Here is a 19,006-nt window from a genome sequence, read left to right as displayed (position 1 = left end):
ATTCTTGCCTCGTACAGTAGCCATTTGAGCGCCTTCCGGGTCTATGTGCAGAGGTGGGGTACAGATATTACCTGTGTAGCAGTTCCAAGCCCCCCATATCCAGGTCCATTTCCTGGGGCATCCTCGGGCCACATAGACTGTCTTTTCGTGGAACATGCACCAGTCCATGTTAATCTTTCAGCGCTGGAGGGGCGGCTGCCCCCCAGGCCTGGGCTATGTTCCTTTTAGCGATCATAAAGCCATGAGTGGCCCATTGTGTTTGGCTTACGCTCAAGTCAGTGGGTTCCCATATATTGAGCAAACACCTATGTGCTTCTGGGAGCAGGGGGACTCCCAGAACATTCCCCACCACTCTATGAATCTCACTCCAGTAGGTTTGGACAAGTGAGCACTCTCAGATGATGTTAGGAATGTGCCCAGCCGGCCACACCGCCTACGACAGTCTCCCGTGGGTGCTCTTCCCATCAACACTAGTCTAGGTCCCGTCATGTATATTCTGTGTAATATTTTTAGTTGAACCAATCGCAGTTTAGCGCACCCTGGGAGAAGATACAGCCTCCTGCCAGTCTTCGTCGTCCAACTCAATACCGTCCACCGTCCATTTTTGTCGAACCTGTGAGAGAGGGTCCTCCATGTTATGTATTAATTTATTATAAATAAGAGAGATAGACTTCTCCGGGAGGAACCCATCTAATATCCTGCTTTCCAGTGGAGAGGACTCATGGGGGGAAGAACCCTTGAGGAAGGCAGAGCGCAGGGCATGCCAAATTTGTCTGTAGCGAAAGTGTTCTGAGTCGGCTAGGTCATGTTGCTCCTGCAGAGAAGCAAATGTTTTTGGTCCCCCTTTTCCCACAAGTCCTGGACGCGGGAGATACCTATCATGTCCCACTTGTCGAAACCCTTTGTCTGCCATAAGTGTCCCAGCTTTGCCGAGTACCACAGGGGGATGACCAATGTCAATCTGCCTTCCCAACCCAGCGATCTATTGGCAGTGTGCCAGACTGTTATCGAGTGCCCAGTGGGGCCAGACAGTGCAGGGCGAGTAGGTTTGGAATATAGTGTTCTGTTGCAGTTCCCACCCGGGAGCAGCCACCTGTCCATTTGATAGCCAGGATCTTCAGGGGTTCCGTAGGTGCCATGATTAATGGCGGCTAGGTGGGCGGCCCAATAATATTTCTTAATGTCCAGGAGGGCAGTACCTCCATCTTACCATTTCAGATTCAACTTGCTGAGGGCAATGCGTGGATGCCCGTTCCACAGAAGCTCCCTCTGAAGTCATTCAATCTCTTTAAAATAAGCAAGCGGGACTGCTTCTAGTGAGTTTTGAAGGGCATAAAGGAAGCGGGGGAGGGACATCATTTTGAAAAGTGCGGCCCTCCCCAAGAGGGACAGAGGTAGAATTCTCGAACTGGCTATATCTCGCTGCAGTTGGTGGAAGAGGGGGGAGAGATTATTGTTATATTGGAGTGCGGGGTAAAAGGATCCAAATATTACTGATAACACCCTTTCATATGCACCATTGGGGTACTGAGTGTATAACATGGAAAAATGCGTAAGCCCTGGAAGCAAGTATTATTGTCCATGTTGAAAATTATGTAGTGCACGTTTAAAAATCACTAAGGTTTGGGGTGAAAGAATTACTCCCTGTTAACGAAATACAGGAAGAGTGCCTCCAATGTGGGCTACAGCAAAACTGAGTGCAACAAACGATCAACAACCCTTCTGCTCCTATTATTTTCTGCATCCATAGGAGGAAGAAAAAAAGGGCTCTGTGGGTCATCCAAGTTCGAATCCCAGCCTTGTCACTTTCTGTAAAATCTAAAAAAATAAATTCATAAAAGATGGGGAAACAGGGAGCTGTTCGGAGAGGAGGTGATGCGTCGGTTTCTTACTGCGTGGGGAGGTAATGCGTCGGTTTCTTACTATGTCCCCCAACAACGCAACAGACTTAGCGCCAACATGTGACGATCCTGGACAATGTGTGGATTCTTGCAGCCGCACAGCAGGGCAGGCGTCGAAATCGGTGGGGTGATCCTGGACTTCGGAGATCGTTGCACTCGATGCGTCGTGCGCCAATTTCTCGAGCTGCGGCAGGCGCTGCAGCAGTTTTTTCGACGATGCATCGGAAACAGGTACGGATGCGTCACGCTTCTCGGTGTTGCATTGATTTTCCAGCTCCCGGCGGAAAACAGTCTAAAGAGGTCCAAAACAACAGCAGGCACCTCTTTGCAGGTCAGAACTCCCGGCAAGGTAGCTCAGGGTAGCCAGTAGGGAAGTCATTGTGTCCCTGAGATATCAGAACAGGAGGCAATCTCAGTTTCAAGCCCACTGGCTTCTATCCTGAGGAAAATAAAGTTTAGTATGCCTGAACTCAGAATGTTAAAATGCATCTTTTAATGAGGGTGATATTTATGTTCTGTGTTTGAAAATACCACTTTTAGAAAGTAGATATTTTCTTGCTTAGCCATCCAGTCTGTCTCTGCTAGGTTTGTGTATTGCATGTCTGGCTTTTGGATGACAGAGGCTGGGGAGGAGCAGTGGCTCCAGAGAGCCTGATGAGTCAGGACTGAGCTGAATTGACCTGGGCTACAACTAGAGTAGGGGGACGAGATTTCCTTTCACCTGAATGGGCCTGGTATGCCTTCCACCACCTGCCAGAAAGCTACACCACAGAGGACAGAACCGGTTTTAACCAAGCACAGGGCTTCTCTGCCACCAGAGAACAAAGGATGTTGTAGTATATATATTGGGGCCAGACCCCAGAACTTTAGATCACTTCTTGGAGTCAAGAGGAACCTATGCCAAGGAGAAGCTGAGGAAGAATACTGCCCCTATCCTGCACCTGCTGTCTAGGGTTGGCTGCAGTGGCTACTTGCTGCCAAGGAAATCAGAAAAGGACTTTGCTGTTTTTTGTGCCCCCTGCTTGAAAAAGATCTTCAAGGGCTTGAAACTGAGATTGCCTCCTGTTCTGATATCTCAGGGACACAATGACTTCCCTACCGGCTACCCTGAGCTACCTTGCCGGGAGTTCTGACCTGCAAAGAGGTGCCTGCTGTTGTTTTGGACCTCTTTAGACTGTTTTCCACCGGGAGCTGGAAAATCAATGCAACACCGAGAAGCGTGACGCATCCGTACCTGTTTCCGATGCTTCGTCGAAAAAACTGCTGCAGCACATGCCGCGGCTCGAGAAATTGGCGCACGACGCATCGAGTGCAACGATCTCCGAAGTCCGGGATCACCCCACCGATTTTGACGCCTGCCCTGCTGTGCGGCTGCAAGAATCCACACATTGTCCAGGATCGTCACATGTTGGCGCTAAGTCTGTTGCATTGTTGGGGGACATAGTAAGAAACCGACGCATTACCTTCCCACGCAGTAAGACACCGACGCATCACCTCCTCTCCGATAAGGAACCGGCACATCGCCTCCCCTGTGCAGCAGTAAGGAACCGACGGATCATCTTGCCCGGGGCAAGAAACCGATGCATCACCTTGCCTGAGTGTAAGGAACTTACGCATCATCTTCTCTACTGCCTGTTTTGTTTGTTTGCGTGATACATCCAAGGTACTTTGTGTGAAAAGTGTTGCATCTGAAATTTGCTTTGAACTGAACTATTTTACCATCAGAATGTCATATTTGTATTACTGTATTGTGGGTTTTTGTTGTTTTGTCTTGTTTTGGTTTAGATACAGATTACTTATTTTTCTAAACTGGTGTGGTGTCCAATTGTAGTGTTTTCACTGTATTACTGTATGTGTTCACAAATGCTTTACACCCTGCCTTTGAGATAAGCTTGTCTGCTCGTTCCAAGCTACCAAGGGGGTGAGCAGGGGCTATTTTAGGAGTGTATCTCCCTTACCCTAACTAGAAGTAAGGGTCCCTATTTGGACAAAGGTACCAGCCTCTGCCAACTAGAGACCTCCATTTCTAACATATACAATTAGGAAAATGCCTCTAATGGTTATTTTTATGCAGGAAGGTTTCCTTCCTGCATAGAAACAACCCTGCCTTTAAAGCAGGCACCCTTGCACTAGGGTGCAAAGGTGCCTGTGCTGGTGCTGGGCTGCAGATAGTGCTCCAGATCAAGAGAGAGCAGAAATGCTCCACATCTCTGTAAGAATGGAGCATTTCTGTACTCCCTTTCACACAAAGTAATGCAGCAACTTTGCTTGCTGCCATGCGTTGCATAAAAGATTAATAAACGTTGCTCTCTATTTCTGATCTACAGACAATCCTTTGCAAATGCTGTTGCACGGCTAGGAATTTGCGTAATGTTACCTTCAGTGTCTTGTAATGACAAGTAGCTTTCAGAATTATCATCTTCTTGGGAGGAAATCATATATTTTAGAAAGATAGAAAGGGTAATATCTCTCCCTCTACAAACTACTCATAACTTTATGCCTCCCTTTACACTAACGGCCACTTTGATATAACTTCTACTGGTTGTGTCTACGATGCGCTGAAGCAGTCCTGGTCTTCCGCTAGGCTGTTGAACATTCACCCTGCCCTTTCTCAGCAAGAAAGAATGTGTACTTCTAGAGAGCTTGCAAATAATAGATGGTGCCCTTGTTTTAAAGCTTTTGCTAGGATTAACCACTACGAACTCAGGGCATTCTGGTAAAGGACGGACCAAAGAGTGATATGTGCTATAATCCATCCTTGTGTATGATTTATTTAGGACTTTACAAGAGCCTCTCGAATTATGTGATTCTTCGGCTGCCGTTTTTAATGCATAGCTATGGATCTGCCACATAATCCACCATCTGCTGCATAATTTGCAGATTTTTACAAAAATAATTATGCTTCTAGCTCAAATGGATCAAAAGCTCCTAAAAACATTGCAACGTGTTCGTGCACAGTGGAAGGCCCTTCACAAAGGTTACCTGGCCATCGTTCAGTTGCTTATTTCTGTTCTTGGTTGTTAAACTGTTTCTAATGAGGTGAAATTGTTGCCCAGACAGTAAAGTACCAAATAATGAAGTAATACTATGAAAAAATATGCTGCAATATGATGCATATTTTGCCTTTTCTGCTGAGTACTCAAAATAGGAGAACTAGTAATCAAGAGAATATGGACTATGCAAAAGCAGCGATGGAACAATTTTATATGCTTGTCTTGGACTTGGCCCTTTTTGCTGGGTCATCCCTGAACTTTTTGCCTTCCTCCTGTATGTTGTCTGACCTGTTTTTCTTGGTTTTAGGACTCTGGGCACTTTACCACTGCTGATCAGTGCTAAAGTGCATATGCTCTCTTTATTGTAAATTAGTGACTCCATGATTGGCTGGTTTGGTTTACTTGTCAGACCCGAGTACAGTGCACTGAGTGTGCCCAGGGCTTGTAAACCAAAAGCTGCTGCTGGGCTTGCAGCACTGGTTGTGCCACCCACAGAAGCAGCCTGTGAAAATGTGTCTCAGGTCTGCCGTTGCAAAGCCTGTGTGCAGTCTGGTACTGCCATGTTGACTGGGCAAGGCCACCCACTTGCCAGTCCCTAAACCGTCCCTTTTCTGCATATATGTCACCCCTATGGTAGGCCCAAGGGCAGAGTGCATTGTAGGTAAAAGGTAAGACATGCCCTGATGTGTGTGGCATGTCCTAATATTGAATTACAGCCATTTTAGTTTTTCAATATTGCAATGCTACCTGTTCCCCATAGGCCAGAATGGGCAGTTTGGTTATTACATCTTATAATCCTAACTGACTCAGGGAACTAGGTAGTAATTCGAGTTTAGTATGCCTGAACTCAGAATGATAAAATGCATCTTTTAGTGAAGTTGGTTTTAACATTCTGTGTTTGAAAATACCACTTTTAGAGAGTAGGTATTTTCTTGTCTAACCATCCAAGCCTGCCTCTGCTAGGTTGTGTATTCCTTGTCTGGAGTTTGAGTGACAGGGGCTGGGGGATTCCAGGAGACAGGGTGTCAACACAGGGCTGACTAGAGAGATCTGCATGCAGATGGGAGGGAGGAGTTGCACCCGAGACCTGAATAGGGCTGGGCCTTCCCTTTACAATGCTGGCTCCACCTCCTGTGGTGTGTCTGATGTCCCTGCCCTGCACTGTCAACGGAAAGAAGAAGTCTTGTCAACACAGTGCTCCAGGACTGACCAGAACTGGTTTGGACTAGGCAAACGCCTCTCTGCCTTCAAAGAACAATGAGAAACTGTGTATAAAAAGGGGGACCCAGACCCCGGGACTTTAGATCACTCTTGTGAAACAAGAAGAAACCTTTGCTGAGGAGAGGAACCAGAGAGACTGAGGAGAGACTATCCCTAAGATTGACCTGCACTGATTGCCTGACTGCCAAAGATAGGAGAAAGGACTTTGTGCTACTCTCATTCAACTTGTGAAGTATCTCCAAGGGCTTGAGATAGAGCTTGCTTCCTGCTGAAGTCTCAGGGACAACAGACTTCAACCACCAGCTCCCCAAGAGTTCTTTGGAAATGCCTGCAGTTGTGTTGGGCTTTCTGAGGGACTGCGTGTCGCAAGGAGCTGGAAGCACGACTCGCGAAGAAAAAGCATGTCACCGAACTGCCGCTGGCGCTTCACAACGCCGAAGCGCCTCATATCGCCGTCGCACCAGACGCTGCCGCATCATCGGAGAAGCGTGTCGCCGCCGCAGCTGCTGTCGTCGCATCGCTGGGAAAGCGTGTCGCGGCTGCAAGCTGTCGCATCTTTGCCGAAGTGCCTCGCATCGCCGGAGAAGAGGATCGACTTCGCATCAGACGCCGCCGCACCACCGGGAAGCGTGTCGCAGGGCCTGTCGCGGCTCAGAAGAATCGTTGAGTTTCCGCAACGGCCGTCGGGCGTGTATGCATCGTGTCGCATCAAGCAGAAGATGCTATTTTTGTTCTTTGCACCGGATCTTCATCGCATCACGGTGCTGCTGGTCGCATCGCCACGGAAGCGCAGTAAGAAACCGGCGCATCACCTACCCATGCCGAGAAGAACCGACGCATCCCCTAAGCATCAGTAGGGACCTGACGCATCACCGTTCTTGCGTGTAAGGAACCGACGCATCACCTTCCCTGCAACACTTTTGTTGTATAGCGTTACACATTCTAAGGTACATTGACTCAAAGTGTTGCATTTTACATCTTAAGAGAACTAAGCTAATTCTACAATTGTTTGAAGTACAGTATTGTGGATTTTTGTTGTTTGTGGTCTTGTGTTAAGTCTATATAAAAACACTTATTTTTAACTACAACTTGTGTGGTGTCCATCTGTAGCGTTGTCTCTGGGTTACTGTATGTGTTCACAAATGCTTTACACACTGTCTCTGAGATAAGCTTGTCTGCTCGTGCCAAGCTACCAAGGGGGTGAGCAGGGGTTATTTTAGGAGTGTACCCCCTTACCCTAACGCAAGGGTCCCTATTTGGTCAAAGGTACCTACCCCTGCCAACTAGAGACCCCCAAATCTAACAGCTCATTTTAACTGTAATGAGTTGTGCGGATTTTCGTTCTATTACTACAGATTGTGTAATTTGCATTGTTATAGCTTTAAGCTGACAACAATAAAAAAACGACTTGGTATGGTAGAACTTATTATGGTTCTAAAATGTCCTTTGTTACTAATTACTCATTTGAATGTAGCTGCTGGCTTAGTTTTGGCAATAAAGAATTGTATATAATATCCTTGGTGTCTTTCTTAAAATTATGATTTCATGCTCCAAACGGGGACAACTATTTTGATTTTATGGAGTGAGTTTGTATGCTTTAGGGTGTTGAGGCCAGTAATATACTTGTGATTTAGATGATGAATGACATATCAGGAGGAGTGACAATCATCAGGGAGGTCATTATGACCAATTGGACACTAATGACGAAAGCTTCAGTTGAAATCCCCAGCACCTGTGATACTACGAATCCATTTGGGTGAAACTACAGTGCACTCCTTAGTGTAGCAAGAGAATCGCAAAAGGTTAGCAAATGTCCCTGAAGTCTAATACTTTCTGGGTGTTCACAAACTATGCATTGCACCCTGTTCTTGATCACCCTTCTGATACTAGTCTTTTTGCAGAATTGCGTCACTTCTAACTCCCACTTATTTTCGGCACATTATATACATGTGCACATTATGCAATGATTGTGTAAATCATGTGGCAGTAACTTGAAGTTTTGAGTTTCTGCACGGTAAATGTGAAATTTCTGACTTTGTTAAGTGCATCTTGTTATGAATATGTAATGTACAACCTTTTCTCGCAGTACGTCATGCTTGCACCTGGAAAAGACAAGACATTTTGAAAGACTATATAAGGAGATGGGTGTCCTAGTGAGCTTCAGAGACGGGTGCAGACTTTGTTATTCGGACCTTGCCCCGGTGGCTGCCAGAGGAGTTGTTAGCACTGTGCAGAAAGCCATGAAGAATACAGTCTTATTGAGCCAACTCAGATGTTAAGATTCACAGGTTCCTGTAAGCTTTGCAGGCTCCTTGAAAGAAGCCCTTCTGCCCCTAGAAGGCAGCTAATCATAAACTCTGAGTTTAATATTCAAGAATCTGAAAAGCATAATACGTTGGCGGAAAAAGTCAAATGTGTCACAAAGTTACTCACGTTGATGCACACTTTTTGTAGATTTCCCCAGATACGCCGCAGTTCCCATACTTGTCTCCAAACAGGTTGACCACTTGAAAGCAGGTATCAGACGCCCTTGTAGCTCCTACAAATAATAATTATTGAGAACAGAAAAGGAAGTGATGATGCTAGGTGTTCATATGAGCCCCCCTTTGAAAGAGAGGGGAAGAAGGAAAAGAACGGGGAGGAAATGAAGAGGGAAACTGGCAGAGGTAGAAATGGTTGGGCAAAGCCTTAGTTTGCATAATGTCCCTTGAACATTTGCCTCCCCCAACAAATGAAGGGGACATGCTCTTCATCAGAGCCTTGATTAGGTGAAAGGTGATTAACTTACCAATACTATCCACAATATATCATGTGTAGGTGTTTTTAGAATTATGATTTCCAATTTACTTGCCACACACTCTTTCTTTTTATTGCCGTGGTAGCAGTATGGTAGTCGGTGTTGCCAGGTGAACGACATTCGGTACCACAAGAAGTGGAGTGTAATAGGCATGGGTGGCACTATTCAAAACGTTGGGGGAGCTCGAAATGGATTTATACTTCAATAGGGATGTGGCGTGTATTTAAAGTATCTGTGGGGTTATCAAAATTACTCGCGCAGACCCCTTCCCTGTTGTGATACGATGGTACAATGTGGACTTATAGGGTCTATTTTTGACTGACCTAACTAACAATAACATTTTAAATTACATTTGGACAGTAATGATTCTCTCGAAATAAAATCATTTAACTCTTGCTAGTTTTTAAGGCTTACTACGATGATTATTTTAGGTGCAATTAGGGGCAATAACGCTTTTTGAATTGTATTTTCTTAAAGAATTAGCAGCAAATAGCACAATCTAAATTGAGCCAGCTCCATTGCTTTCAAGTAAAGACTAAACATCTTTTAAAAAGGTTGAAGAGCTCATCTGTCAAGGAAATTGTGGGAAGTCAGTGCCATGGTAAACACACTGAACAAAGGGAAAAAAAAATTATAATAATATATTATTTTTCTATTGCAGTCAGTAGCTCTGTTTCATGTGGGGCGGGCGGGCTGGGCAGGCTAGAGCAGGGTAGAAGAGTGGTAGCACTCTCTTAGTGCGCATGACTGTTTAGCCGGCCCAAGACGGCCGACCAAACAGCCATGGGCACTCTGCATGTTCCCCACCAGGCTGAAATGCACGGCCTGGTGGGGAACATGCACAGCCTCCCAGTCCCCGTTTGAGCGCCAAACCCCGGCGCTCAGTTCAATCACAACACTGATTTGCAGTACTGTGATTGGCTTAGGGGAGCCCGGTGCTTCGTGCTGCTTCCTGCTGCAGGGACTGGCGACAGGAAGAGGACAAAGGAGAGGCGGCGGCGGCCAGCTGTTCCCAGGTAAGTGCTTTTTTTCTTTCTTTTTCATTCCCCCATTCAGCCCCACCCATCTGGTAGCAACCACTACTGCGGTTAGCTATTCACGTTCATAGAACAAAAAATACCCAATGTATCAATGTATTTGGATATTGGCTATATCAGGCAATGGCCATTGAGAAATTGGGAATTACCTGTGGCACTAGGAGTTTCCGAACGAATTCCCACATGTTTTTCATCATTTCAGGCAGGTTTTCGGGAGAGAATTTTTTTTCCCCAGAAACCTTTACTCTTTCTACAATATGTCACTCCAGGTACCAGTTACATGGTGGATTCAGGCCAACCTGTAATTGGGCACTAGTAGTATTAAAGGCCCCCATGGCCCTCTATGCCGAATATGTGTTTTGCTTCAGTAATAAGAGGTTTTACTCTTAAGTGGTAGCTGCTTGACACTATGAATAAGCCATCCACATGTAGCTTATAAAATTGAAAGGTGGCTACTGTGAGGGGTCTTCGATGAAGAGGTTGGGTCAAAGTGTGATTGGATGCTTACCCCATTGAAAGAAAGCTATGAACTCGAGGTGGGGGATTGAGAAGGTACTGAAAATGCTTAACCCTTTGAAGACAGCTCTGCACTGGAAGGTAGGGAGAAGTGGGGATTCACCATAGATGCTTACCCTCCTTGAATAAAGCCTTGCATTGGGCATCCAAAGTCTGGCAGCGCCCCTCATAACAATATGTCTGAGAGTTGTTGCAGGGGTATCCATCCATCACGTAGAAGTCCTCAGGACATAGAGGGTGGCTCCCATTGCAATATTCAGCCAGGTCGCAGGAATCAGCTTGGGGCCTGCATTCAGTTCCTGACCCTCTAAACTACCGGGTGGAGAAAAACAGAAACAGGTAAAAAATAAATAAAATAACCAAACTTTACCGTAATGTCATCACTTTAAGTGTTTCTAATTTTAGTGAGGACATGGACATCGATTCAGTAACATGTCAGGGATAGCGAAAGTGACATCTTTGTATTTAACATGATTAACATAATAGGGTTGACCCCTAATCACACCCGTTGTTTACTAACAGGCTCCTGTTTCATGGAGAGTGACAGTGTAAGGATAATGCATTCTAGGAGGGGGGCTTGCCTATATACACAAGTCTTCCTTGCCTCAATTAGAGGCACTGCTACACCACAATCTTTCCAGCTCCTCTCTGCCCATTTCCATATGCCAACATCTAGAAAAGTCTTCTTTTATCTAATCTATAGACCACAATCAAAATCAAAGATGAAATCAGATCCTGTCACCTCTACCACATCCAACAAACCAGTAGCATATTGCTAGGAGACTCCAATACGCCAATATAAAAAAATCCATGAAGGAAGCTTTTACAAATAAATGTCTATTTGGCAGAGGACTGCACTCTGTCCAGGTAGGTACCACAATCCTATCAAGGGTGAGCTAGATACACACTTTAAATTAACATGTGCTCACCCTCTGGTCGCTTGGCACAGCGCAGGCAGGATTAACTTAAGAGGCAATGTGTAATGTATTTCTGCAACACACACACACAGTAACACAATGAAAACACCACAAAAAGACTCCACACAGGTTTAGAAAAACAGAGAATATTTATCTGAGTGAAACAAGACCAAAACGACAAATATCCAATCAGTTGAAGTCGAGATATGAATTTTTAAAGAATAAATGCAAAAACAGTGCTTAGAAGTCAATGATGCTAAATGGTTACTAGAGGTCGTGAGGGACCGTGGTAGATCTAAAGTTCAAGCCGACAAAGGTAAAGGGCAGGCCGGCTTTGAGACTCACTCAGGTCCTGCCTGCTGAAAAAGTGTTTCGGATGGAGAAAAGTGGCGACAATGAGGGAACGATGCATTGATCTTTTCCATGCAGCCACGTCACCGTTTTGTCATCAAGTTCCATGAGATGAAGGCAATGTATCATTGTCGAGGCGTGCAGAGCTTCGTCATTGGGATGCACAGGCTGTAGAATCGCTGTTGTTGAACAACCTCTGTGTCGAAAGGTGATGCGTCAGTTCTGACCTGCGCAGTGGTGACGATGCGTCGATTCAGTAGCTACAGAACCCAATTCTGAGGCCCAGGACTGAAGGGGGCACTGCAGGCAAGGGTAGGAATCACAGTTGGCAGATTCCAGCAGCACCAGCAGGTTTGTAGGACGTCTTTTGTGTTTCTCAGACTCTGGAAAACAGGAGGCAAGCCAGCAAGCCCTTAGAGTCACTCTGGTTCAAGTGTGATCCAGTCCTTGTCCTCAGCAAGCAGCAGGGCATCTCACCCAAGCAGGTAAGCAGTTCCTCAAAAAAGTCAGTCAAGGCACAGTGGCAATCCTTACAGCACAGCAGTCTTCACTCCAGCAGAGTTCTTTCCAGGTCCAGAAGTGTGCTGAGGGGGTCAAAGCCCCAGTACTTATACCCAAATGTGCCTTAGAAGTGGGGGTTGACTTCAAGGCAGCTCCTTGAAATGGACATTTCCTCTTTCATCCAGTCCCTGTCTGCCAGGCTATCTGGGGCCTGAAAGGGGGGGGGAAGAATCAGTATTTTAAATGAGGAAAGGATATTCACATGTAAGTGTGAACTCCCTCTCCCCTTCCTGCTCAGGAAGGCTATCAGAATGCAGATCAATGTAGATTAGTCCTCTGTCACACCCACCCATCCTTCTTGTGTTTGTGGATGTCTACAGGGAATGCACAAAGTTCAGCTGTCACCCATCCTAGACGTGTATTGGAGACAGGCTGCAGGCACACAGAGCAAAGTTAAGAGCAGAGAAATGTCCACTTTCTAAAAGTAGCATTTCTAAACTAGTAATGTCAAATCCAACTTTACGATAAAGAGGATTTATCATCAGATAAAACGGAGGTGATCTTCTTTGGAAAAGGCCCGGTGCCCTCGCCAGATCTCTGGTGGCCCACTGAAACGGGGCCCCCGCCTTCCCCCAGTTCTAGTGCCAAAAGTCTGGGGGTGAGATTGAAAGACAACCTCTCCTTTTCAGCTCACATTCAATAGGTATCGGCTGGGTGCTTAAATAAACTAAGAAACCTCCGAAAGTTCCTAGATCTACTACCAGAAGATTGCCGTAAATTAGTAGTCCATGCCACTGTAACATCTAGGCTGGACTATGCCAACGGCCTCTACCTTGGCCGGCCAAAGTATGCGATCCAACGATTGCAGATGGTGCAGAATGCGGCTGCGAGGCTAATGAAACATATTCCGTTTAGACATCATGTCTCTACGCACCTGCGTGATCTGCACTGGCTGCCAGTGGCAAGAAGAATTTAATTTAAGGCCCTGGCCCTGGCCTACTGGGCGTTGCAAGGAAAGTGCCCAAATTATCTTAAACTAAGATTCCCCCGATATAAGCAAACACGGTCCCTGCGATCTAATACTCAGAATTTGCTCCATGTTCCACGCTTCTTGAAGGCTCGGCTTGGGGGTAGAGCATTTTCGGCCAAAACAGCCAAATAGTGGAATGACTTACCACTGTCTCTTCGAAATGCAAACTCAGATTCCTGCTTTAGGAAACAGCTAAAGATGTGGCTTTTTAATCAATCATTTTTTTTTCTAACCATTCGGTATGTTGCCCCTTGCTCACTAAGCGCCGGGACACCTCCTGGTGAGGTAGCTGTTTGCGCTATATAAACTTTATTATTATTAATATTAATATTAATATTATCATTACTATGCCAAAGATATGAAACATAATTTAGTGACACATTTCTAATCAGGAGTTACAGCTTGAAAGTGTTTTAAGGAATTCCCAATGCTGGCCAATGAGATGAGTAGGCATCACAGTAGTGAAAAAAGAATTAAGCTGTTTGTCACTACCATGACATGTCATACCTTTTATTTACACACCACCATGTCTATAAGACTACATAGGGCCCACCTTAGGGCTGACCTATGTGTAATAAAAGAGGAGTTTAAGGCTTGGCAAGTGATTTTAAATGCCAGGTCGAAGTGCACCCACAGGCCCTGCAATGGCAGGCCGGAGACAGGTTTGAAAGGCTACTTGCGTGGGTGGCTCAATCAGTGCTGAAAGCCCACTAGTAGCATTTAGATTACAGGCCCTGGGTATATGGTTTACTACTTTACAAAGGATTTACAGGTAAACTACATATGCCAGTCAGGCATACACCAATGTCACCATGTTGTAGGGAAGAAGCACATGCACATTAGCACTGGTTAGCAGTGGTAAAGTGCTCAGGGTCCTAAGGACAACAAAAAGATACAGAAAAAAGTGGAGGTAGGCAGCCAAAAAGTTAGGGGAAGACCACCCTAAGGATAATAGGTCTAACAGACGCTTTATACACACTGCTCAACATGCTGGAAATCATGTAACATATCACTCACTCAAACATTTGCAGATTGGCAGTAGTCATTAGGCTTCTTGACTCATGGCAGAGTACCCATCCATTGGGCAGGAACTACTCATTCTTCTCGAGCCTACATGAGCTACATGTCTGTCTGGACACGTTTTGTAGCTCTCCAGCGGTACAGCTAGCGGTGAGGGAAATGAAATATTTGGGCAGGACAATATCAGATCGTAATCTGGTTCTGTTATCCCTGTGCTGGGTGTTGAGGCGGCCCGTATTCCCAAATGACGCTTAAAAGTGGAGGCACTGGACGGCCCAGTATTTCAATGTGCAATTGCAGAAGGGATCAGGCAGTACTTTGAGCTTACTATTACTACAGCGGCCACTCCACAGGTAGAGTGGTTTTAAAGTAGTGATCCAGGGAAAATGTATTGCGTAGGCGGTAGAGATGCGGCGCACATTGTTGTGGAGGTTGAGACTCAGGAGGCAGAGCTGCCTGAGGTGGAGAGTCAGAGACCAGGAAATCCGTCTCTACACTCGGAGCTTCTGGAAGTCAAGGAGCAGCTGGTGGGGCAGGTAGACAATCTCAAATGATTTGACTATTGAGCATATATTATATGGATACATGCCGAGCGAGATAAATCTGGGGCACTCTTGTTCTGGTTAGCTAACCCAACTAAGAAGGGACCTATGATACTGGAGCTTGAATCAGGGCAAGGGGAGAGAATCTATAGGCAGGATGCTATAAATGACAGTTTTTGATAGTATTATGCATCCCTTTATGATGCTGATTAGATGATGACAGGGATAGCCGATTTTCTGGACACGCTCCCACCCCTTATTATAGGCAGGGAGGAGGTTATGGAACTAGGTAGAGATATTGAGGTAGCTGAGGTCAGAGGTGCTGTGAAACATACTGCCAGAGGAAAGGTGCCGGGCATGGACGAGCTCCCATTTGAATTCTACACTACATATATAGAGATCCTGCCGGTTTATAAAGCAGCAAATGGTACGGGCGGTCTACCAGCTTCTACTTGGGAGGCTCTAGTGGTCCCAGTTTTGAAACTTGGCCACTCCCCCTCCCCCCCAAGATATGAAGAATTGTCGGCCTCCGTTGATGCTTAATGTCAGTTATAAAATATTGAGCCGCATTTTAGCGGCTCCATTATTGCCCCACATGACTTGATTGGTGCATACCGACCAGTATGTGTTCATTCCAGGCTGAAATACTGCGCTCAATGTCCGCAGACTCATGGCTTTGATTGCTGACACCTATGATAAGCAAGCAGCTGCAGTCTTGGCAGTGGGTATAAAGATGATAATGGGAGTTTCTCTATAGAGTGCTGGAAACGATGGGATTGGGCATCAAATTTGTGAATTGGACTGAAAATTTGTACTCCCACCCCACGGCAGGGTGAGGACCAATGGGGTGATCGCAGAAGGGTAAGAGATGGGCGACAGGACCCGAGAGGGCTGTCGGCTGTCTCCGTCACTCTTTGTGCTGGTGGTTGAGACATTGGCCTGCTGCGTGAGATCAGGAGCGTCTTATGAAGGGTTGGAGATACGGGGCTCGACACATCATATTGCTTCGTAGGCAGATGACATGCTACTGTTTCTTAAAGATGCAGTTGTTGATGTGGCGAGAGCAGTGGACCTCCTGGACCGCGTTGGAGTAGTTTCAGGCCTGGAAGGGTTGCCATGGGAGCTGGTGTGCTTGCAATATATGAAAGTCAAAATATATCAAAGCCAGTGGGACGTTCTGGATGGTAACGTGGGTACAGCCAGTAAATCAAATATGCCAATTGGGGAGAACCAATCATGTCCACAATATACACAGAGAGCATATGCGCTTTAGCACTGATTAGCAGTGGTAAAGTGCACAGAGTCCTATAGCCAACAAAAACAGGTCAGGAAAAATATAGGAGGAAGAAGCAAAAAGTTTGGGGAGAACCTGCAAAAAAGGCCAAGTCCAACACAACCCCTTTTCCAGCCTAAAGCCAGGGTAGACAAATCCATACCTCAATGGGCTTCCTTGAGTGGTGCGATAGAACATGGAACCTGGCCTGCAACAGCAGGGGTCTAATCCCGTTCTACGCCTTCCTGAACCCAGTTGGGTCCCACTATCCATACCCTCAGGGCCCACTAAGTGACCCATGGGGAACCCTTTTCCTCAGCTGTGGACCCCATCTGTGCAGTAACTAAACTTACTTTGCTTACAGATGTGTCCTAAAAGGCAGACAGTACTCACATGGCCAACACAGTGGTGTGGCCCAGTCCACCCCTGTGGCCACAGTGATCACTGACAGCTGTCAGTGACAAGAGCCAGGCCCCATGCCTCACAGTTCTCTAACCACGTGGTGTCATAGAGTTAGGGGATGGAGCCCCAGGTGCCTTGCACCCTCTGTCCACTCTCCCTCCTGTCAGGCCAGACTGGCATCCTGACACTGACCCACCAGCCTAGGGTCTGTACCCTGCGGCTGGACAGGAGACTGGTGTGGGCTCTCCCATACCCAGTCCCCTTCCCCGGGGCTGTGCACCCTCCCACCGGGAGCAGTACCCCTTGATTTCAGAATTGTCAGGGCACCTGTGGCAGGTGTTCTGCACAATTCTCCCACTAGTTCAGAGATGCTATCCTGTAACTGTTACACCAGCCTAGAGTCGGTACCCTTAGGCTGGACAGGGGTCAGGGATGAGGCTGCCTTCTCCCTGTCTCCCTCTTGGGGCTCTGCACCGTCCACCTGGATTGGTACCCGCCAGAAGACACCAGAACTGGTGGGATGCTGGTTTCAGCAGTCTCCCGCAGCTCAAATGACACCTTGAGATCCCTACGGTATGGACTAGGCTCCCCCTCCTGGTGTTCACGCTTGGAACCAACCAGGCCCTGGGACTGGGTATAGGGCACCTTGGGACACAACCCACTCCCACCCCTTCTCCTCTGAGAAAGGACATGGGACCCTCCACCCCTCCCAGTAAACTGTGGCCTATCTGGGATACCACAAACCTCCCCTACCACACTTGGTTGGGGAAAACCTGAGCCACCCCATTCAGGATCACTCCCAAAAGCTTCTTCGGACCCTCTGGAATCCACCAAAAGGTCTTCTACCAGTGCAAGCTACCGGGGGTCAGAGAACTCACACTCCACCGGCTGTTCGCATTTCTCTGGAAAACAGGGAGTTAAAATATGCTCTCCAACAATTGAATCACACAGCCCCACACAAGTGTTAGCCAAGCTACTCTTTGACTCACCATCTAGTGCCTCACATCACCCTCCTTAGACTAGCAGAATTGTGTCTGACTGTTTCAGTCACTCAACCCACACTCTTCTGTGCGGTTTCCATACTCCCATACCAAGGCTTCTAGCATGGAGAAACCTCTCTCCCTGCACCTCTCATCTAGAGTCAATAGAGTGTCCCTCCCACCACTAGGAATATGGACCCGTGTGCCAGTTCCCGAATCCACCTCAGGAACACTGCTCACCACTGGAGCTACTGCATAAACTTGAACCCCCTGGTGTATGTCAACACCCTCCTTCAAGTCAGGTGCCACATCTCTGGGTGTGTGTACTTCTCCCTCAGCACTACACACTACATTTTTGCTGCCACCATCTGAGTTGGACTCCACCTCCAACCCAGCCAAGCTCACTTCATGAGCTGCACACGTTTCCTTTTCAACTAAAGCTCGCTCTACCTCCTCGCACTCCCGGTCCAGCTTTCTTAGTATCAGGTCACAAGCGTGGTTCTGATTCCTTTCCTCACAAGCCAATTTTCCCCATTATGATCCCTTCTCAGGACCACTGCCCTCTGGATATTCTGGCTGGGGATCCTCCCCCTCAGAGTCATCTGACAGCATTGCTTCCCAGCGTGGTACTTCATAGCTATACAGGACTGCCTCAAGAATCTGCCTTTTGAATCTTCTCTTCACAGGTAGCCCCCTCTCCTTGCAAAAAGCCTTTTAGTTCCCGCATTGTGTATATGTGCAGGTGCCAAAAGTTGATTTCAATTTTGACAAGGCCCCACAGGTGCTACAAATAACCAGAGTTCCAACCACCAAATTCCGATCGAAAACAGGGAAAAATAGTATGTGGTTGCCTAATGATCTGCACTAGTCCAGTGATGTAGACCAATCACTGTGGGTCAAGTACAAATACAAGTTCAACGCCTCACGGCTGACCACCAATGTTTCAAATGGGGGTCTCTAGTTGGCAGAGGTAGGTACCTTTGTCCAAATAGGGACCCTTGCTTCTAGTCAGGGTAAGGAGGATACACATCTAAATTACCCCTGATCACCCCCTGGGTAGCTTGGCACGTACAGACAGACTTATCCCCAAGACAATATGTAAAGTATTTGTACTCAAAACACACAGTAATACAGGGGTAACACCCCAAATGGACACCACACCAACTGGTCTAAACTCAACAAGACCAAAACAAAAAAATTCCAACACATATGTAATAAGAATATGACTTTAAAAAGGTTTCAAACAACTTGGATCCATAGAAAACTACGGATGCCTGATTTCTCACACAGTACCTGTAGAATCGTCAAAATTCACAAGGCCAAGCAGCCGCAGAGAGAGGAAGAGTCGAGAAACAAAGAGATGCGTCAGTTCCTGAGACCTTGGGGAGGCGATGCAACAGTTCGGCTGCATGCAGGAGAAGTGTTGCATCGAATCCGGTCCGTAGGGGTAAGTGATGCGTCGACTCTAAGACAGACTGGTCCGCGTATGATGCACCGGGAAGACTTGTCACACAGGTGTGATGTG

The 19,006-nt window shown here is 46.7% G+C and overlaps 1 protein-coding gene across 1 annotated transcript in view; it reads right to left on the bottom strand.

Annotated features, from left to right (window-relative positions):
* LOC144755252 (disintegrin and metalloproteinase domain-containing protein 9-like) overlaps positions 1-19,006 on the bottom strand; it is a 929,123-nt gene that overhangs the window by 220,910 nt on the left and 689,207 nt on the right. Inside the window, exons 14-15 of the mRNA XM_078643994.1 lie at positions 10,582-10,777; positions 8,549-8,654 (exon numbers count right to left, since the gene is read on the bottom strand). Of these exons, the coding sequence (XP_078500120.1) occupies positions 8,549-8,654; positions 10,582-10,777 (302 nt within the window). The remainder of the gene's footprint in view (positions 1-8,548; positions 8,655-10,581; positions 10,778-19,006) is intronic.

The sequence above is a fragment of the Lissotriton helveticus genome, chromosome 5_1 (assembly GCF_964261635.1).
Source record: "Lissotriton helveticus chromosome 5_1, aLisHel1.1, whole genome shotgun sequence".
Lineage (NCBI taxonomy): Eukaryota > Metazoa > Chordata > Amphibia > Caudata > Salamandridae > Lissotriton > Lissotriton helveticus.
This window is presented reverse-complemented; position numbering and strand designations above follow the sequence as displayed.